Genomic DNA, 19,323 nt, shown 5'->3' on the forward strand with positions numbered 1-19,323 from the left:
TAATTGTTTGATATGATTTATATAAAAGCAAATTTTATTAGGAAAGAGATCAGGATTGTGCTGGTTGCCCAATTATCCACTGTTTAGTGGGAGTCATTGTTTCTTCGAGTCTCTGCAGTTGGAGGTGGTGAGTGCAAAGACCCATAGAGCCACAATAACCATTGTAGCTAAATGTGCCGGGGTGAAATATACCAGAAATACCTTTTAACAGAGATATCAGAAAGTTATTGGTGAAAAACACAATTCTTGTCGCCCGTAAGGAATGGTTCTAGGGACAGCAGTTAATACTCGAAGACAAAGAAATGAAAACTATTGATTTAGAAGAGAAAATCAAAAAATATGATTGCAGGTTTTCCAGACTGATATTATACGGTTTCTTTGGACAGACCTACAACCTATATTGTATCTGATATCTGATATCTTATTCCTCTTTATCTTGCAGTGCTGTAACAGAATGTCCAGAAGTCCCTAATGTAGCAAGATGAGACAGCAGATGGAGTCTCCTCTCCGGAAGACCATTTGGCCTCCGAACTGTTCTTCTCCTCCTGACCAATGAGGGGCCTCAGATCCCTGTCGGGTGCGCTGGACCTCCTCCCGCTCCTACATCTGCTCCTACATTTTAAATAATGAAGGTAATAATAATGAGCCCAAGTCTGCTCCCATCAGGAGGGCGAGAGGTCAAGCTACCTATGGAGAGTTCACTCTCCACACATTCCATGAGCAGCTCCAGGATTTGTCCCCATCAGAGGCTGCTCTCTTTCTGCTTCTGTTCTCAGCTGACATTGCTCTGGAGGTTAAGTTAAAGGACCGTTCCAGTTTATTTCAAATTTTCAAATTATGTGAAACAAAGCAACAGTTTGGCCACGTTATCTAAACAACTTTTTCTGGAGGCAAAACTTAAGTGAAACGAAAAACAACTTTCAGACGTGTACTGAACTCTGCAGTTCCTTGGTGTTTTATCCAGAGGAAGTGCATGTGTGAGATGATCCGCAGTTTCACCGCCTGGCCTCTGAGTCTAATATACGTAGAAATCAAGGAGAATTTGATGTGAGAACACAGAAGGGGATCCTACGCAAGCGAGTGGGGGGTTTGATAATGCTTCTAACACGCAACAGACGCAAAAAAAAAAAAATATCTCCATGTGAAAATGACACCACTGGATTTATAAGCGATTCACTAAAGAGCTGTCTTTTTTTTTCTAGAGCGTTTATCCAAAATAATATATGTCTGCAAAGAGACTGGACCGAGACAGTAAATGCATGCAACACAAAACCCAAAAAACATTAGGCTGAAAGATAATATAATGCTGCGCAGAGCTAAAATAATTGTAAAGATGGACGTGGCTTTGTCAAGATAACCTACAGTCATTTGACTCTTTTCTCGTATGACATTATTCATAAGCACAGATTTGATGTTCTCATAAACTGTGAACTACTGTAACCCGACTACAAAGAGGAAGAAACCCATAGCCTACAATAAATGAAGCCGTATATATAAACCATTGTGGGTTTACAAAGGGGCTGTTCAAATAACTCCTGTTTCCAGCCTGAATATTGTATTTGTCTCTGCTCAGTTCCAGCCCAACTCATTGACGCATGAAGCAGATGATGAAGTACTGCAGGAGTTTTGAGTATCTTGTCCTTTCCTTAAAACGGGTCAAGGCCATTTATAATCAACTGACAGAACAGGCCTTATTCCCTTTCTCTGAGAGGACCAGGGGATAATCTCTATAATGAATCATAGGGGGGTTATTCCTGTGGTATGACTAATCAACTGAAGGGCTTGATTACGTTTGTTCACCACTGGAACAATTCATCTTTATACCCTGTTGTCCTCCCTTGGGGATCTTTCTAAGAAGATAGCGTGGAGAACACATGTGTTGACTTTTCCTTAAATCTCTGTACGTTCGATAAGCTTCAGCTCGTTCGGAGTTTGAGAGAACAAGGCAGGATGGGACAAAGGGTTTTCTAATTGAAATCTCCCTTACCCCATCCTCCTATAAACAACCACAGCAGCAGAAAAACAAAACTTCTGACGAGCCACATGGATCGAGAGACTGATTCGTGGCTAGCTGGGGGACAGCAAAGCTCACAACAAGACTTCAGGACTCTCTCCTCTCAGAGCATAGAGGCCCAGAGGAGGGGAAGTTCTCGGGGTGGGGGCCTGTAAGGCCTGGACGAGCGGTGCTGTTGCTGCGTTCTACAGTTGTTGTCAATTCAGAGATCAATGGAGGCAAAGTCATGAGGACTTCAGAGGGACGCTGCATTGTTGCGGTGGAGTGTTTTACATGAGGCCGTCTTTCATAGGAGACAGGACTTTGTTGGGAGCATTTGTTTCTCATTTTCTGCGGGTCCTGGGGATCCAATGCGGTTAAGCACCAAGAGGTTTTGTTTAAATTTCAAGAGCATAAACTATTTCATCATGACATTTGGACACATACATCTTGTACAAACACTGTGGTGCGCATACCCAAGTGGGACTAATAGATTTAACAATTAAGCATAAATCAAAACCATCGCCGTGAGTTTTATTGAAGTGGAACTTTTTCTGTAAAGAAATAAGAACCATAATGCTAGACCGGGACTAGTGCGCTGGTTGTTCTTTTTTGCGATAACTAATATTACAGGCTGGTGCTAGGCTGCTGCTAGATTGCTGTGATGCACAATTTAGATAAAAACTACAAAGCAGTGTGGTGATTCGACTAATTTTGTTCATGATAGTGTATAAAGTCACCGTAGTCCCTTTTTACTATACTAAGCACTGTTGCTTCACCTTTGTGCATGACAGCACACTCACGAGATCATGACTGTTTGTGCTTATTCTGTCTTCACCTCAGATAGAAGTTCAATTTTTTGGTCAAACTGTGACATTTCTGTGGCTTTAGCTGACTGTGCTGACAATGGTGTATAAGTCACCAGGGATAGGGGAACTCCACTGCTGAGAGCAATTCATTCACTATAGTTGGTTCAGTTTGAAGCTTCTGAATGAAGGATTTGTTTTCACGGTATGTGCACTTATCACCTCTGGCGCACAACTCACTGGAGCATGTCACACTGTTGCATGGCTTGAAAACATTTCAGTTCTTTCTTCAGCGAGGCCTACAGCGTTGTTTATGTACTTTTTGTGATTTTAAATTATAATAAAGAGCTTGAAGGAGCATTCATCTTGGGGTCAAGTGATTTATATGACCCACTTGTAAAGATTAAACCAGTTTACAGCGGATGGCAGTAAGCCTAGCTTGCTAATGTCGGCACCTTAGACTGTATATTGAGATGGACGACATGATAACTGCCAAAAAATGTAGCCATACTTTTTTGTTTGCCCCCTGCTGGCTGGCTGCAGTACATGTTATAAATTTGACGTCCCCCATGTTTGTGGATCGACCAACGTAAAAGGTCAAAAAACAGGTAAATACATTCTCAAAGATGGTTGCTATCAATTGGGGAAATGACACTGATGTATGTTTAAACACGAGTTTGGCTTGAATCATTTTATGCTATAATTGGCTGAAATGTCAAAGACAGACTGATTGAAGTGCACGTATTGAGTGGACTTTGCCACTGCAGCTCTATCCCTGATTCCTACTGTGCCGACTCTAGCTCCAAACGCTTCATGGCCTTATTTTTGTGTTATCTTGGGTTCATGTCTGGATTGTGGGAGGAAGTGCACACATGTTGTCCCTCATGTTCAATCTCAATTCCAATGTATTGTCTTTCATGTGTCCAGTTGAAGTGGGCAAATTACCACACTGTCAAGACTTAAAGCAACGTGACTCAAATTTAGTATATACTGAACAAACAGTAAGAAGTGTATTGCTGAAGCTAGTACTTTTATGAAAAAGATCAATATGCCATGTGGGTGAGCTGCACCAGCCTCTAATTGCTTACATTATCTGGCCCCACACATAGTCACATTGATCATGTGCGCAGCAAGTCAATGGGTAATACCCCACTGGAACCACTTTAGTGGTTTAGTTGCCACCTTCGCCGACCTGACTGGTGGGACATGATGTACAGTATAGGCAGCATAGAGGAAGCTGGGTGAAGAGTTTCATCGATCTCTCTAATAAAATCATAGTTGGAAGAGGGAAAGAGAACCAGACTTAGTCTCAGTGCTCTGTGCTCGGTTTGGTTTTCAAAGTGAAAAACCAAATGTAAGTCAGAATGTGTCAGTATATGCAGTATATGCTGATGGTAAATGTAAAAGGGAGACAGCTGCATTTGTCATACCGCGCCAGTGGAGAGAAGGGGGGGGGGGGGGGGGGTGCCACTTTGTCTCTGTCGTCATGCCGCTGACTGTTGTGGTCTCTTTTTAACATGTTCAATTCCTCACAGATGTGGTGTTCACTTTAAAGGCATATTCCCTATCATGGCCATTAAATCCATGTAATGGCGCCAAGATGTTCCCAGAGACAGGAGGCGTATGAAATAAGGAGCAACATACTCCAGAGGAACATACTAAAACTGAGAAGAAACCCTCAGAGTGCATGTTTAGCAAAAGCCACATGGTGCAAGGGAATAACAGCAACATAAAGCTGTTAGTTTATAACATGGCTTCCTCAAAAGAAACCTCAGTGGCAGAACAAATAGCTTGTGGGAATACAAGACAAAGCAAGCAACATCGAAATAAAGACGTGATCTTTTAATCAGATATGTGCAGCATACACTTTGAAAGGACATAGTAATTGGAGCATTTGTATTGTTTTTAACAAGCCTCTCTTGTGCACAGCCAGTAATGGAGAATGTCTGGGCGTATTAGTGGGGCTCCTCTCTTTTCATTGCATCCCTGCTGAGACACTATTGCACAGCCTATAGCAAACAGACCATATATTTTTCAAGCAGACAGGCTCATAAAAAGTCCCCCGAAAAAAGGCACAGCTCCTTATCCACACTTTAATGAGAGAAAACGGAAGTAATGACATGCAGGGAGTAATCTTTCTTCTGTCTGCTCCGCCAACTGACACCAATAACCCGTGGCCGACTTAATGCCCCGGTTATGACACGTTGTGTAATAGCAAGTGAAAACTTCTCCTCAGGGTTTTTCTCCCACAGGCAAATATTAAGAATGATGACACTTTAACAATCGCTGGATCAGAGCACTCCACTTTGTCATCATGAGAGAATCCTATTATGCGGCGGCATAATGGCCCTCTGTGAAAACCGAAAGAGAATGAGTATCACAAGGCAACAGGAAAACAAAGCTTATTTGAGGCGTCTCGCCATCCGAGCTGCCCTTTGTGTCAGAGCACGGAGCCCCAATTGTTTTCTCCTCAGCGAGTAAATGCCCGGCTTAATGTGGTTCCGCGGCTCGGAGGAATGATACCATGAGTTTGGTCCCAACGATATGATTACATTCATTTCAGGACACACAAGATTACATTGGCACTAAATGAGTATACAGACTTCGACAAGTTGAACTTTGTCTTTCCACATGCAGTAGAACGGCTCCACGCTGCAAACAGTTCTGGAGCTTTGCAGGACATCTTGACAGGATGAAGATGCTACTTTGGCTTTTTGAACAATGGGAGGCTGCTGAAGTTCTCCCGAGGGTTCCTTTCCCTCATTCCAAACGCCTTGATAGTTAACAATTTGGGCAATAAACACTTAGAGGAATGGCAGCTTGCCATCCCCTCTCTCTGCCTGCATTTGTCTCACTTTGTAGCATCAAAAGAGAACAGCTTTTGTCATGTAGCCATAGCAAAAGGTGACAACACACGTGTGACATCTGAGGGCAGAGAACCGTCCTGTTTTGTGTGTCGTGTCATTCAGGTTATATTTGAAACATGCATTCGAGATCAAAGGCTTAGATTTGACTTTGAAATGCATTTTTTGACATATCGGGATGGAAGTTATGTGAAGGAATTGATCTTAGGAAACAGTAAAGGCATACAAGGTAGAGACTAACCAGAAGATAAAGAACATATTCTAGTTTCTCTTCAAAAGGAGCACTACTTCACTGGGTCAGAGCAAACTGCTGAATGAAACAATGTAGCTGGTGTTTTGGAATCATCTGTATCTTATCACTGCGAGAGAGAAAAAAAAAAATCCCCTAAACAGAAAAATGTGGAGAGCCAGACTTTTCCTTCAAAGAGCCTCCAGAGCGGCTGTTGTCTTTAAGGAGGGAGGGAGATTGCTTTCAGCAGCTTCGGCCCTGGACTGGTTCTCATCATTTTGACAATAAAACTCAAGGAGTTGAAACAAAGCAACGTTTCAGGAAAAAAAGAGTGAGGGGGCTAGGAGATTTCCGCTGGTCTGTGCCGAGTAGTCCCCCCCCACCAATTCCTCAATCCTACTGCCAAAGAAAAGCAGAGTGGTGATTTTAAGGAGAGCTTTAGTCAAGCTTTTGGGGGCTTAATTCCTCTCTGGCACCCTGGGGGACGAAGGGACCAAAGGGCTTGAAACGGTTCAAAGATGAATGAGTGATTGTGCTTCAAACTCCCGGAGGTTTGTGTTGGTAGTGTCAGGATTTATTGCAGCGTTGTGTTGCTTTGTTTTCACAAGCCAAACAGATCAGACACAGAAGACGGAATCAACGTTTTGCTTGAGTTCAGATCAGATCACTACACCAAGCTGACCTCTAGGCACTTACTGCTTTGTGTGACCTTGACGAGTAGACAAGATATGAGAAATATCAACGAGCTCTATCTGTAAGATCTTCGTCTATTGAGCAAAGAAACGCTCATCCGTACAGAGGGAGAACATTCGATGTGCATTGAGGATATATGGGCAGTGCATGCTTTAAACAACAAGGCTTATAGAATTATTCACACTATTGTATTTATATATTTACAGGCAAAACTGTACAATTTTTACATCTCCCTATTTGATAAATGCGTTTAAAAAAGAGTCATATGAAAATACACCGGGGGTGATTGTCCTCTCACACGTCAGCGCCCGTGGAGATCTGTGATATCCGGGGGTCAGAATCGATCTCAAAGCGGTAGTGGTAGCCTTCCAACACCTCCCTGAAAGCATCTCGCATGTCGTAGATCCGCTTCTTGATGCCCTTGCGGTTGAGATAGAGTACAAATAGGAAGATGAGGCCAATGAAGCCCAGGACTAAACCCAAGAACACGTAGGAGGTCTGCAAAGCAAGGTCGGCCCCTGCGTCTCTCTGTTGGCATCCAAGAGTCATCGTGCCCACGGCGAGCATGGACGTGTTTCTCATGCTGGTTGGGAAGGAGCACACTAGACTATCAGCGTTCCTAATCCGCCCCTGGGATCTGTTGAGCCACAACGCGAAGGGTTCAATTCCACATGTGCACGTGAAGGGGTTCTCTTCCAGCAGGAGGGCCACTCGGGGCAGGGAGTCCAGCTCTCGCAGGCCCTCCTCTGGAAACGTCTTGAGGGCGTTGAGCGTGAGGTCCAGCTCCTCCAGGCGCTCCAGACCTGCGAGGGTGGAGTTGTGGATGGCCACCAGGGAGTTGTTGGACAACAGGAGCCGTCGGAGGCTGTTCAGGTGCGAGAAGATGCGCGAGGGCAAATAGATGAGGCTATTGTGGGACAGGTCCAGTCCCTGAAGGTTCCCCAGGGAGCTCCAGCGGAACGACGTGGCCAGGTCCATCACTGTGGAATGGTTGTAGAGGGCCCGGCTCAGGTTCAGCTCCTGCAGAGACTGGTTCAGGACGGTGAATGCCTCGGGGTGAATGATCGCCAGCTGGTTGTTGCTCAGGTCCAGAGAGCGAAGGCTGCGGAGTCCGGCAAACGTGTTGGACTCCACCTCAGATATTCTGCGTTTGAGGACATCCAAGAGATATGGTTTATACTTTGCAGACCAACACTTCTACTACTTTAAATGTTACTTTGGAACACCACTGATCATGGCTGAAATGATATGAACAAAATCATGAAATAGCTCTGACAGCTACATTTAAGGAATAATGAGGACAAACCAATGACTGAGGACGTTTTCCTAAAAGCTATAATTTCCATGGATTCCCCCACGTCCTGTTTGCTTTGCCTTAGCAGCAGAGGACAGAGCAGGACACTCTTACCTGTTGTTACTCAGAGACAAGTTGGTGACGTTCTCCAGTCCTCTGAACGACTCTGGTCCAATGCGAGTGATCTGATTCCCGGTGACGAACAGATTCCGCGTGTATCCGGGGATCCCCTCCGGGACACTCCGCAGGTCCTTGGAGACGCACTTCACCGTGTGAGCCGCCTCCGAGCACTCGCAGCGTGGAGGACACGACGCGTGGACGGAGCAGAGGAGAGCAGCGGAGGAGAAGAAGAAGAGGAAGGAGAGGAAGAAGACGCACCGGTCCGGATCCAGCATGTTGGTGGGTGCACTTCCAGTGCGCGTGTGCTGCGGGAGAAGCAGTGAGTGAACTGGCACACCGCGGCGGGAGGATCGAGTAGAAACGAGACGATCAGCTCCTCCTGGACTTCATCAGCCTCCTCTTCATCGCGCGTTGTCCCGGCCGGGAATGTGCGCTTCAACTTCGCCTCCGTGCACAAAGTGTGGCCGGGAGGCGGCGGGCTGTGATTTCCATGAGAACATAGGAAGGGGTCGTGCCGATCAGAGGGGTGGGGGTGGTAGGGGGGGTGTTGCTTGATCCTTGTGCCGTGGCAAAGAGGGGCGTCGCTCTACTTCTCCAACAATGAAGTTAAAAAAGGACCATCCACTCCAGCGCGATGATCCGGGGGAGGGGCTTCTCTACCGCATGCCCCCCCCCCCCCCCCCTTCCATCAGGGGATGCGTGAGGAGACGGCACCTCAGGCAGAAGATGTAACTAATAGGGCATTTACTGCGTTACTGTACTTTACTCAAGTTGTTTATATTTACCTTTCCCCTTTATTCCACAAAATTGATATCAGGAAATATATGTACCTTCTACTCCACCACATTTTAACAATGCATCTGTTTTCAGTAGCATAGTTCTCCTTTTGCGCAATAACTCAGAACTGCATAGCCTACTTCATAGTTTGTGTAGATTGTATATACTTGACTCTCAAACTTGGACCTCTTTATATAGCTAGGTGTCACTCTTTTAATTTGTCTCTTTGTACTATCTGTCTATCTAGTCTGTGAAATGTGTGTGTTAAACTAAATATACAGTAGAAATAGTTAAAAGTGTAGCACAGTGTTTCACTGCCACTGGTATACTATAGTTTACTTTTAATACTTTGAGTACATCGAAAAGCAAGTAATTCCTTGAACTCAAGTATAAACGTTGACGTGGTACTTTTTTTCCAATATGCTTTTTTTACTTCAGCAAATGTTTGAGTACTTCCCCCACAACTGCTTCAGCTTCCATGCTCCTCATTATGTTTAAAAGTTGTTGTACGTGCAGCCCATATACATAAGGTCCCTCACCTCATGGAAGAGGGGTTTATAGGCCAGGTTTTCTTTCATCATTGTATTATTCAAAGTTTGATTTGTAGAGGTTTCTGTGTGTATTGTGATCAAATGTGATGACTGCCTTTTAGTTTCACGTTAGTGTTTGCTGATTCTGACGTCTCTGGTCATTCCCACCTACCCAGGTGGTATGGTAAAGGTTGGGGGAGGGCTGCTTCGTGGGGGCTAGACTGCAGAAGCCTTTGATCCCCCCCCCCCCCCCCCCTTTCTTGGACAGCAGCATAATGGCCCCTGTGTGACTTTACGGCACTTTGGTAGCAGGGTATCAAAGCTGTGACGGGTTTCCTTCCTTAATGTGTATTCTGACAGATTATGATTGTCCCCCGAATCACTTCTGAGTGTATTTATAGAAACTTGCTGAGGAGAAGGATTTCGCCTTCCATGGCTCAGAGAAACTCTTAACATCATCTCTCCATCCGACAGCCTTGATGAAACACAGTTGTAACCATTTAATCATGGAATCCAATTAGAAAATCACTCCCAGAAAGATCTACAATAATATACATCTTTATTGGTATTATAGCTGTAAGTCTTAAACACATTCAGAATTCACACAATCACTTGCATTTGAGTCTTACAATTCCCAGTGGGCTAAATGATCTGCAGCATAGAAGATATTTTGGGGGATCATAGAAACAAAACGAGGTTTGGAAATTGCAGACTGGTATATATGGATAGTGGCACTAATAATAGCATCCCAACAGTCTTTGTCAATGGTCTGAATCCCTGGGACCACATGTCTCCACATTCCTGGACCTGGCTCTTGGATACAACAAGGCACCAAAAGCCGGCCACATCTAAAATAATCCCCCCCATGAATGTGGCCTTCTTAGTCCAGATGCTCCAACAAAGGACTGGTGTGCCATTTTATTTGAGCAATTTTCTTATCTCTCCTGCTAAGTTATACATAGGGATTTAAATATGAGATGCAGTAAAATGACAATGTTGTGAGTTTCGTCAGCTGACTTCAAAGGGCTATTCATCCATTACCTTTCATGGCTCCCAATGCAATGAATAAGCTGTTTCACCAAAGAACAAGCAACATATTCAAAGACACAGTTTTGCCCCCCACCCCCCTCTATTTTATGACATTTAACTCCACTAAAGAGAAGGAAAGGGATTTTCACTTTTCTCTATGTTTGTACAGGTATTTTCAACCGACACGTCTCTGAGTTTGGACAGAGATGGATCATGTCGCTGTAGATTGGACGTAATAAACATATTTCCAGATTACTGTGAGTAACAGCCAGCTGCATACAAGGCCATTGGTCTGCTTCCTTGTATCTAATGTCGAGAATATTATATACTATATTATTTATTTGAGATTTTAGCTATAGCATCAAATCAACATTAACATACGCAGGCCTCTTATAGTCTAATTTATTATTCATTCCTTCTATGGGTTTACCAGCTATCATATGTTAAGTTGAAACTTATAAAGAGAAAGACACGTGTGATGCAATGAGCAATGTAATGCAGATGATAATTAATCAAGAAGCCATAGAATCAAACATACACTTCTTTCTTCCTCAAACCCTCCCTATTTCTTGAATGCATGCAATACACACATGCTGGCATGCAATCACATGCTCTCTCCTGTCGGTTGCTTGACTAAAGCACACACACACACTCACTCACTCACTCTCACACAGATCTGCAGAGATGAAATGCAGAAGTAGAGTAAAGAAAACAAAGATGACACTAAATCATTCAAAGGATAAATCCTTAGAGAAGGTGATCCAGTTTGCAAAGTACACAAAGAGCACCTGGTGTACAGTATAATATGTGTTCAAATATTTACAGGCAACATGGCTGAAATACACACAAATAGTCCTAAGAATATCAGCTTTCTCTCTGAGAAGAGCCCAGTTTAGAAAGCTGGCACTGTGTTAGCCGTACCTCGTATTAGCCCCATTACCACGGAAATAAAACAGACTTTAATTAAAGGCTCACACTCTCTGTGCTGGATTACGGCAGGATGTTGGCAGGTACATTATCAAACCTTCGTGAAAACAGTGCTGACATTTCACAATGACCTCCGAATCTGATCTGCAGACGTGGAAAACAGCAGGAGCGACGCTGGTCCGTCGCCGGGAGAAAGTGGGGATATTCATCAGGGGTCGGTGAGTGTGAAAAACCTGAGGATCCTGGCTACCTGCTGCTTCTGGCAGCACCGAGGACAAAGAGAGGGCTCAACACTTTTTTTCTGTTTGATTGCAAACAATGAGGGATTTGAATCTACTCAAGAAATCCATGGCAACGGAATTTGTGCGCCAACCATGATGTGGTTTAAACGTTTTCTTTTTGAAAATAGCTCAAAAATGGGATTTGTGAGGAAGGTCGTTTTTAGGCACTGCTTTGTCACATGAAGTCCAAATGATCAGATATGAAACAAAACATCTCTTAAAAAGTAGATTCAACCAGGTTTCATAACTCGGACATCAAGGAGCTTTTCATTCGCTAACTTATGAGTCATTGTGAGCTGTCTCCCTAAATAACAAGCAGCATTTTCAAAGACACAGTTTGAGTTGGTCTCCAGTTCTCTTACGTTTGGCACAAGGATAGAAAACCGAAGGAGCATTTACAAATCTGCTTGAAATTTGCTACAATCATTGCACTGATGATCTGAACTCAATAGTATGAAAGTGTTAGTCGTAAACCTACTTAATCTACTTCCATGAGGTGATACATGTAATGCACATATAAAAAAGATTTATCTTTAGAAGATGCAAACTTTCTAATATCTTATAGAGTTAGGCTACATCCTTACTGCAACATTTTGTTTGGAAATGGCATTTTCAAACTAACATGATCTATGGCCACATGAGCGTTTCTGCCCATCCAGACTTAAACGCAGCCCCGCAGTTATCAAACTAAAATGGCCCCCAGCAGCTTTGCAGTACTGTGGATGCCAGGCGTATCAGCAGGGGAGTTTATGCATTTTTCAAACAAAAACGTAGTAGTATGGATGTAGCCTTAGTCTGAACACAAGTAAGAAAATGTACAAACTGCTCTGGCACATGTTAGCTGCGGTAGAACTGTAGAAGAGCTATGCGAGACCAAGAATGTAATGCAATAAATTCCCTTGAAAGGAATGTAAGCGTTTTAACATTTATACTCCCGGTTATAAAATGGCATTTTGGGAGCACTAAGTTATTCCTCACAAAGCAAGATCATCAACATCTGAAAGCAAGGCATAGATGTGATTCCCTCAGAGAATCCATCAATGTATGCACATCCGTTCCGCTTCTAATGCAGCGAGACATTTTCTACACTTTGCAGGTGGTGGTGGCTTGTACCTGTACTCAGTCTTTCATAATCAAAATCCAGCAATCATATCCATTAAGTGTGTTTGTATGGTCCTGGTGGTTGGGGTGGTGGGAGGGGGTAGTCAGTCACTTCTCTCAAAATAACTGAATATTAATGGATTCCGTCATTAGGCTATTTCTGCATCACCACTGGAGAAATGCAACAAGCTTTCTGCTTTCCACAGACCAAGCATGCATACATATGTTGGGACACTGTTGGGCATTCTCTTGAGAGGTGAGTAGTCTTTATGTCCTCTGTCATGTTCACTCGACACTGGGTAATGCCCCTCTCCCATCCTTGTTGTTAAAAAGGGTCATCCCCCCACGTCCAACCTGCAGGAGGTTCCACTGTGTATGTAACCCGCCTCCCAGGTCACCGGAGGTTGATGGCCAGGGCCGCCGTCAGGATGATGCCCATCAGCATCAGGAAAGGCAACCAGGTCTTCAGGAAGCCTACACAGCTGCATCAGAAACGGAAACACAGAGAAGAGGGACGCTGAGGAAACACAAGAATGAGCACAGGGGTACAGTAGATACACAACAACGGCTAAAATATGATTGTGTAGATCAGGGGCCTCATTTATGGTTACGGTTATAAATGAGGCCCCTTGTCTTAAAAAGGACGCTAAGTGCGTCAGCTCGCCTGCTCTAAAATGCTTCTCCACGTGTCTCACATGACCACTTATGATCAATTCTCCCTTTCTCGTGCTGTACGCAAATAAGCATGTACGTCATTTCTGTTCGCAAAAAATAAACTGTTTGGCTGAATAGATGTGTCCATTGTCAAATTGTTGTTTTTTTTTTTTTTTTTGGGGGGGGGGGGGGGAAGTGTGTGTCTATGTGTTGGTGTGAGAAGGAGAGAGAGAAAGATCGGAGCCAGGAGGCTCTGAGTGCATCAGTGCACATAGCATTACAGTGAAGATGAAATACAATGAAGATGAAATACAATGAAGATTTCCTCATTTAAAAAAAAGTAATTATGCTGTGATCAGTGTTAATGTTGTAGCTGTGGTCACAAACAACTGGTCTCCAATGAGTCCTCAGTGAGTCTTGTGTATATTCACATCTGTATCTAAATCTCCAAAACATCTCCTACCCCAAACCCCTGATAAAAGTCATCACTAACCCCGAGCTGTTTGATGGAGCTGTGATACTAGAGGTGAAGCAAATTAATGACTTAATGGCTTAGGACGTTTGTGTGTTAATGTCATAGCTGCTCTCTATAGCACCATTTCACAGTGGGGATGCTTTTGAATTTCCTGTGCACACATCTGCTCATTTACCTTGTACAATCATAACTGAGTTAATGGGATTTGTAGCCCACTTGTGCAACCGTAGAAGGCACAATCAGGGCTTTCCTTCTCTCCCTCCCCCTCTCTCTCTCTCTCTCTCTCTCTCTCTCCCTCTCTCTGTCGCATCCTGATACACAACGTGCTCATGAACAACCAGTGAAATCTAGCCCGAGCCCCTGGGATCCCACTGAGAAACCACATTCACAAGCATAAGCCCCATTTCTTATGGTGGCACTGAGGACATGATAGAGCTGCTACTAAATTGGATGTTAATGATCAGATATTTTTTTGGCCTGAAGATCACAATCATGCCAAATGAAAACAATATCTGTTTAATAATAAATAAAAATAAAAGTCTACAACAGCCAGGCATCAACAACATCAACAACAGACCACTCTGGAGAAAATCCAGAGATTATCCAGAGTTCAGGGCATGTCTGGAAGCAGCTCTTGATTCACCCACACTTAATTTTTATATCACTTATGGATTATTAATGCAGTTTTCCTGGTGTCACCCCATCTCACCTGACGTGCTTTCCGTGGATCAGAGCGAGGAGACAGAGTTTGACCATGTTCCACGAGGTACTGTTTTCATACCGCATCAGATTTAGAGCCATGGCAACATGCGAGTGACAGTTGTCACAGCAGAGGTTGTGCTTCAGAGAAAATAAGAGAACAAAGGTTAACTGGTCTATTATTATTATTAATGTTTGGAAAGAAGGGATAAATCTAAAGTCCTTATTACCATTCTGTGCTTATACTCCTCCGACGCATCATGCACTGCTGTGTCCCAGGCGTTGGAGCCACTAGCGTAGACTTTGCTTACGTCAAGCATCCAGTATCTACATTTAGAGAGAAACATAAACCGTGCTGTACTGGCTGAAAAAACCTTTGTGAAGGTGCAATCACAACATCTCAACAACTTTTATTTACTTACTTTGTTGGTTTTCCAAAGCCCATGTTGTCTTCCTGCGAAAACAGAACATGCTGGAGTTATTCTGTACTGTATATCTGCAGTTGGTTCAAATGATGGACGTGGTTCATTTCATTTGCATTTTTTGTTTTGTTTGCAGTAGGTCCACAGTTGTGAAGCCAATCATTTGACAGTAAAACAGATCAGCCCAGTCACATGTGCACTAACATGTTTTTGGACTCTTTAGACACTGGACTATCTCAGTTCAGTTTATTGGCTTCTTGGTTTTAGCAATTTAGGAAATGTGCCTCACATCCTGTTTATCTTAATTCACCATCAACTTTGTTTGTGTGAAATGGGCAAACGAGTCCACGTAATAAACAGTTTTTTTTTGTATATCCAAAGTGACTCCAAATGGGGCTTAACAACACATTATTTTATCATTTTTGAAAGGGGGAGGAATGTAAGAAACTTGTAGAATCTAAAGCACATCTCGGAGTGTTCCTGGGTTCTTTGGTGTGCATTTTAGGAATCACCACACCCACCGTCTTCAAATCAGATATTCAACAAAGTTGTGTTCAGTTATATAATGTAGCCCCATCGTACTTAAGTTTAATCTTGTGAGCATCGTAAATTAGGTTTAATCTTGTTTATGATTTACCATCACAAAGCACATCATCCAGCATGAATGCAGAAACATCATTCCACGTGGATTAATTTGTATCGTTGATGTTATAATTATACAGATTATCTATTGATTATCATAACAACACTTCAAACGATAATTCAATAAAGTTAGTCACAATTCTTACCGACAATTGTGCTGTATTTTGGCATCTGTAGTCTTTCAGTCTCATTGATCTATTACTCAATCTGGACAGTCTGGATCAAATTACAATACTACTGGAAAACCACTGTAATTGATTGTAAGTTACTTCCACGGCCAACCTCTATGGCTTTGGCTCAGTAGATAGAAAGGGGCGTCCACTAAGCAGAAAGTCAGTGGTTCAATCCCCGGCTCCTCCAGTCTGCATTCTGTAGTGTCCTTGGGCAAGATACTGAACCTCAGATTGCCCTTGACAGCTGTGTCGAGGGCAATCTTTGAGGGGTCACTGAGACAGGAGAGGTTTTACCAAACAGTCCAATTTCAAGTCACCCGTAGGTGATTCTGAAAACACATATCGTTGGACCACCTTAAACTAAAAGGTCAACACTTCAAGCTCATACTCAGTGTCTTACTTCACATCCGCTGTGCCAGAATACAGCCGGTGTACTTTTAATACTGAGATATTTGTTTACTGTTTGTTTTTGTTTTCATTTTTGTGTCTTTCTCGTGTTAGAAGCGTCATAAAAATCCCACATTCGCTCGCTGTGATTCCTGCAGAGGATCTCCCACGATGTTCCCACATCAGCTCCTCTGACTTTTGTTGGACTTGAAACTAAGGGGCCAGGTGGAAGAAGTCCACAGATATTCCAGAGGTTCTCATTCAGACATTTGCATTCACACGTACACGTCCTCCAGAGAAACTCAGGAAGATGTCCAGAGTTCACTGTACGTCTGAAAGCAGCTATAGAGGCCACATCGTTTCCTCAGCATCAGAAACTGTAAACAACACAGCTTCATAGTCATTACTCACTGAGACAAAGTAAGGTCCGGCAAAGTCTCGAATGACTCCAGTGGAAGTGCAGATTCCCATGTGGCCAATAAATGGAAACAACCATCTGAGAGAAAGAAAAAAGTGTTTTAAATACAGCCTGTTTTGACACACACGTTTAAAATATGATGTCTCAAAAAAGGAAGTTTGCATTGAACTAAGGAAATGATACCATGCTAAAATAATCACTCATAAAAAGCTTAAAACATCTTCTCACATGGTTTAGAAATTCAAACAGTAGAGCAGCATTTCAGATGCTTATGTGTTGCAGCCTAACAGACACATTCGTTTGATCAGGTCATGGGACAGGGACAAATAAATGATTTCTTTATATTTAGAGCAACTGGCTGTACTAATACTAACACTGCACTGATAGATGATAATAGATAATGGAAATCAGAGACACTGAGTTGACACACAGTCTCGGGGCTGAACAGTGGTGCAGCCAAAGTGAACCCTTCTTCAGATGTAATAAAACAACAGGAAAAACACCACATTCCTCCATTCTGCTCGTGTGGTGTCATCCGAGTGTCCACAAGCCCTGAGTGTCCACACTGGGTTTTTCAGTTCTTTTATTATGTCTGAAGAAAGAGTCACAACAAAACACTCCCCCCCGCCCCTCCATCGGCACAGTGGGGAGTAGATAATTTATCAATTTGAATTTTTTAGTGAACTATCCCTTCAACCGTAACCACGACTGATTCATGACTATCACTGACCTCACAGAAAAAGGGTTTCCCGTATATAGATGCACTGTATGAATGTGTGTGTTAATAGCAATGAACTGTAAAGTGCTGCGAGTGGTCATCGTGACGCAAGAAGCGTTACACAGATACAGACCGTTTACCTTTTCCTAACTACAAATTCCATCTCACCCCTAACCCTGCACCAGGACCTCAGAGGTTAGGTTTGTCCCCTTTAGGACCAGACCTTGGTCGCCGTGAGGTCTACTGGTCCTGATGGGGTCACTCCTTAAATGGCTCTTGCTTATAGCACTTTGAAGTTTGGCTTTCTTGAAGAGATTGTACTTTCTTGATTCTTGATGATCTGGGTTTGTACCCTCCTGGTTGAATGCAACAGCACGCACGCACAGTAGGAACCACCGTTTTGATATTTACACACAAAAACAACAATATGGTTAAGGCCCTTACATTTTCACTTGTGCTTAAATAGTTTAACACACCTGTAACTGTGAATAAATACGGTCTGATCTGTACAGTGGTAGGAACGCAGTAACTTTATAACACGGTAATAAGTTATCTCAGTGTCATAAGCTTCACCCTCCACTTGTTGTTGGGTTTTCTGTCGTTATTTCGTTACTGTTAGCTGGCTTTGCGATTGTTTTCCACGAAATAAACGTGTGTCGCTAATTGGAGTCATCGATGTGTGTTTACTCAGTGTTCGACACATGTGTCAGAGGCACTGGGCAACAGGAGAGGGGACAATACGTAAGCTAGCTAAGCTAAGCTAGTGGAGCTGTCACTTGGTGCCGTGTCCCGGGGCGTCGGTCCGGCGGCTCAGCGGAGGTTCACTCACGATAACACGGGGATGGGCGTCCACACGACGCAGTAAGGGAAGCGGCCGTTGGCGGCGTTGATTCTCTCGGACGCTGTGTGGTAGTTCTTCATGGTGTCTTTCTCAACAACATCCGCCATCATCAGCTGGGGAGAATGAGCTTCAGCTGTCCCACTTCCTTACGCGTCAAGTCAGCCGAGCGCACGGAGCGAGGCCGGAACTCGTGCGGTGTCCGCTTCAGAATTAGTCACGTGAATTTATTCTTTCCTTTTTTTCGTCATTAACTTAAAAAAGGCGCTTAATATAGACATTTTTATCATTATATAATAATATAATGTTATAGGGAAAACCATGACAGAAAATACGTGGGAAAATTGTGTATGAATAGCAATGAAAGATGTGTTGTTAATAATAGAGATTTACTTTGAAGGTACAACGGAAAAGCTTCTTTCTATTCTCTGTAACTTGACACTATAGTGTTGCTTGGCAGCAACAGCAGCTTCCGGGGTCACTGTGAGCTCAACAGGGAAACATATCCTTAATAACACACGAAGAAAATATTGAATAAAAAGTATTTTTTTGTGAATAAAGACTCGGGGCAAAGTTTCATTCTAACTTTATTATCTACAAGAAGTAATTTTATTTTCATTATTAAATTAGGCTTTTCAATAATTCTTCCCATAAATAAAGCAGTGATATCAACCATAGCAGTTGTGGTAATGTGTAGAAAATATGAGGTTGTCCAATGTGAATGTATGACAGCAGATGGCTAATTCAATTAATCTGTAAAATTGGAGCTGGGTTTTGCTCTGACTGACAACAAATATGAGCTAATGACAACATCAATAAACAATTGATATAATGTTTACAGCAACACTTTACTCATATTTTAATAGATTGAGACAATGCCATTAATATGAAATGTTTATTTTATTAATTGTTGATCACCATAAAATTAATCTTTAATAAAACATTAAAAAAAGAGAACACAGGAAACATTTATTGATTCCAGTTTGTTCAATGTCATGATTTACTGCTTTTTTCAGCTTTGTATTATTGTCAATTAGACATCCATTGGTTTTCATTGATCAGTTAATTGCTTCTCACCTTGACCTTCAGGAGATCAGCATGTGCAACATGTATCCTAACATTTTATAGATAGAGTTTGACTGATCAAGCAAATAATTAATTGGTATTGAAAATAGTCATATTCAGCCCTTGTCACTAGTCACAAGTCAACACCTTACGTTTTCTGACGTCTTCATACTATTTCATCTTTTACT

The 19,323-nt window shown here is 42.9% G+C and overlaps 2 protein-coding genes across 2 annotated transcripts; both read right to left on the minus strand.

Annotated features, from left to right (window-relative positions):
- Window positions 1–4,641: 4,641 nt before the first annotated feature.
- Window positions 4,642–8,528, minus strand: tpbga (trophoblast glycoprotein a). The gene is made up of 2 exons (XM_062409193.1): window positions 7,994–8,528; window positions 4,642–7,729 (listed from the first exon to the last, which is right to left on the minus strand). Exons 1-2 carry the CDS (start codon window positions 8,272–8,274, stop codon window positions 6,880–6,882), a joined length of 1,131 nt encoding a protein of 376 aa, XP_062265177.1. The 5' UTR covers window positions 8,275–8,528; the 3' UTR covers window positions 4,642–6,879.
- A 1,320-nt stretch (window positions 8,529–9,848) lies between these two features.
- Window positions 9,849–18,215, minus strand: tmem222b (transmembrane protein 222b). Its single transcript, XM_062409880.1, has 6 exons — window positions 18,062–18,215; window positions 16,508–16,592; window positions 14,895–14,926; window positions 14,703–14,799; window positions 14,483–14,613; window positions 9,849–13,126 (listed from the first exon to the last, which is right to left on the minus strand). Exons 1-6 carry the CDS (start codon window positions 18,181–18,183, stop codon window positions 13,039–13,041), a joined length of 555 nt encoding a protein of 184 aa, XP_062265864.1. The 5' UTR covers window positions 18,184–18,215; the 3' UTR covers window positions 9,849–13,038.
- Between the last annotated feature and the right edge of the window lie 1,108 nt (window positions 18,216–19,323).

This window comes from Platichthys flesus, chromosome 17 (assembly GCF_949316205.1).
Source record: "Platichthys flesus chromosome 17, fPlaFle2.1, whole genome shotgun sequence".
Taxonomy (NCBI): Eukaryota; Metazoa; Chordata; class Actinopteri; order Pleuronectiformes; family Pleuronectidae; genus Platichthys; species Platichthys flesus.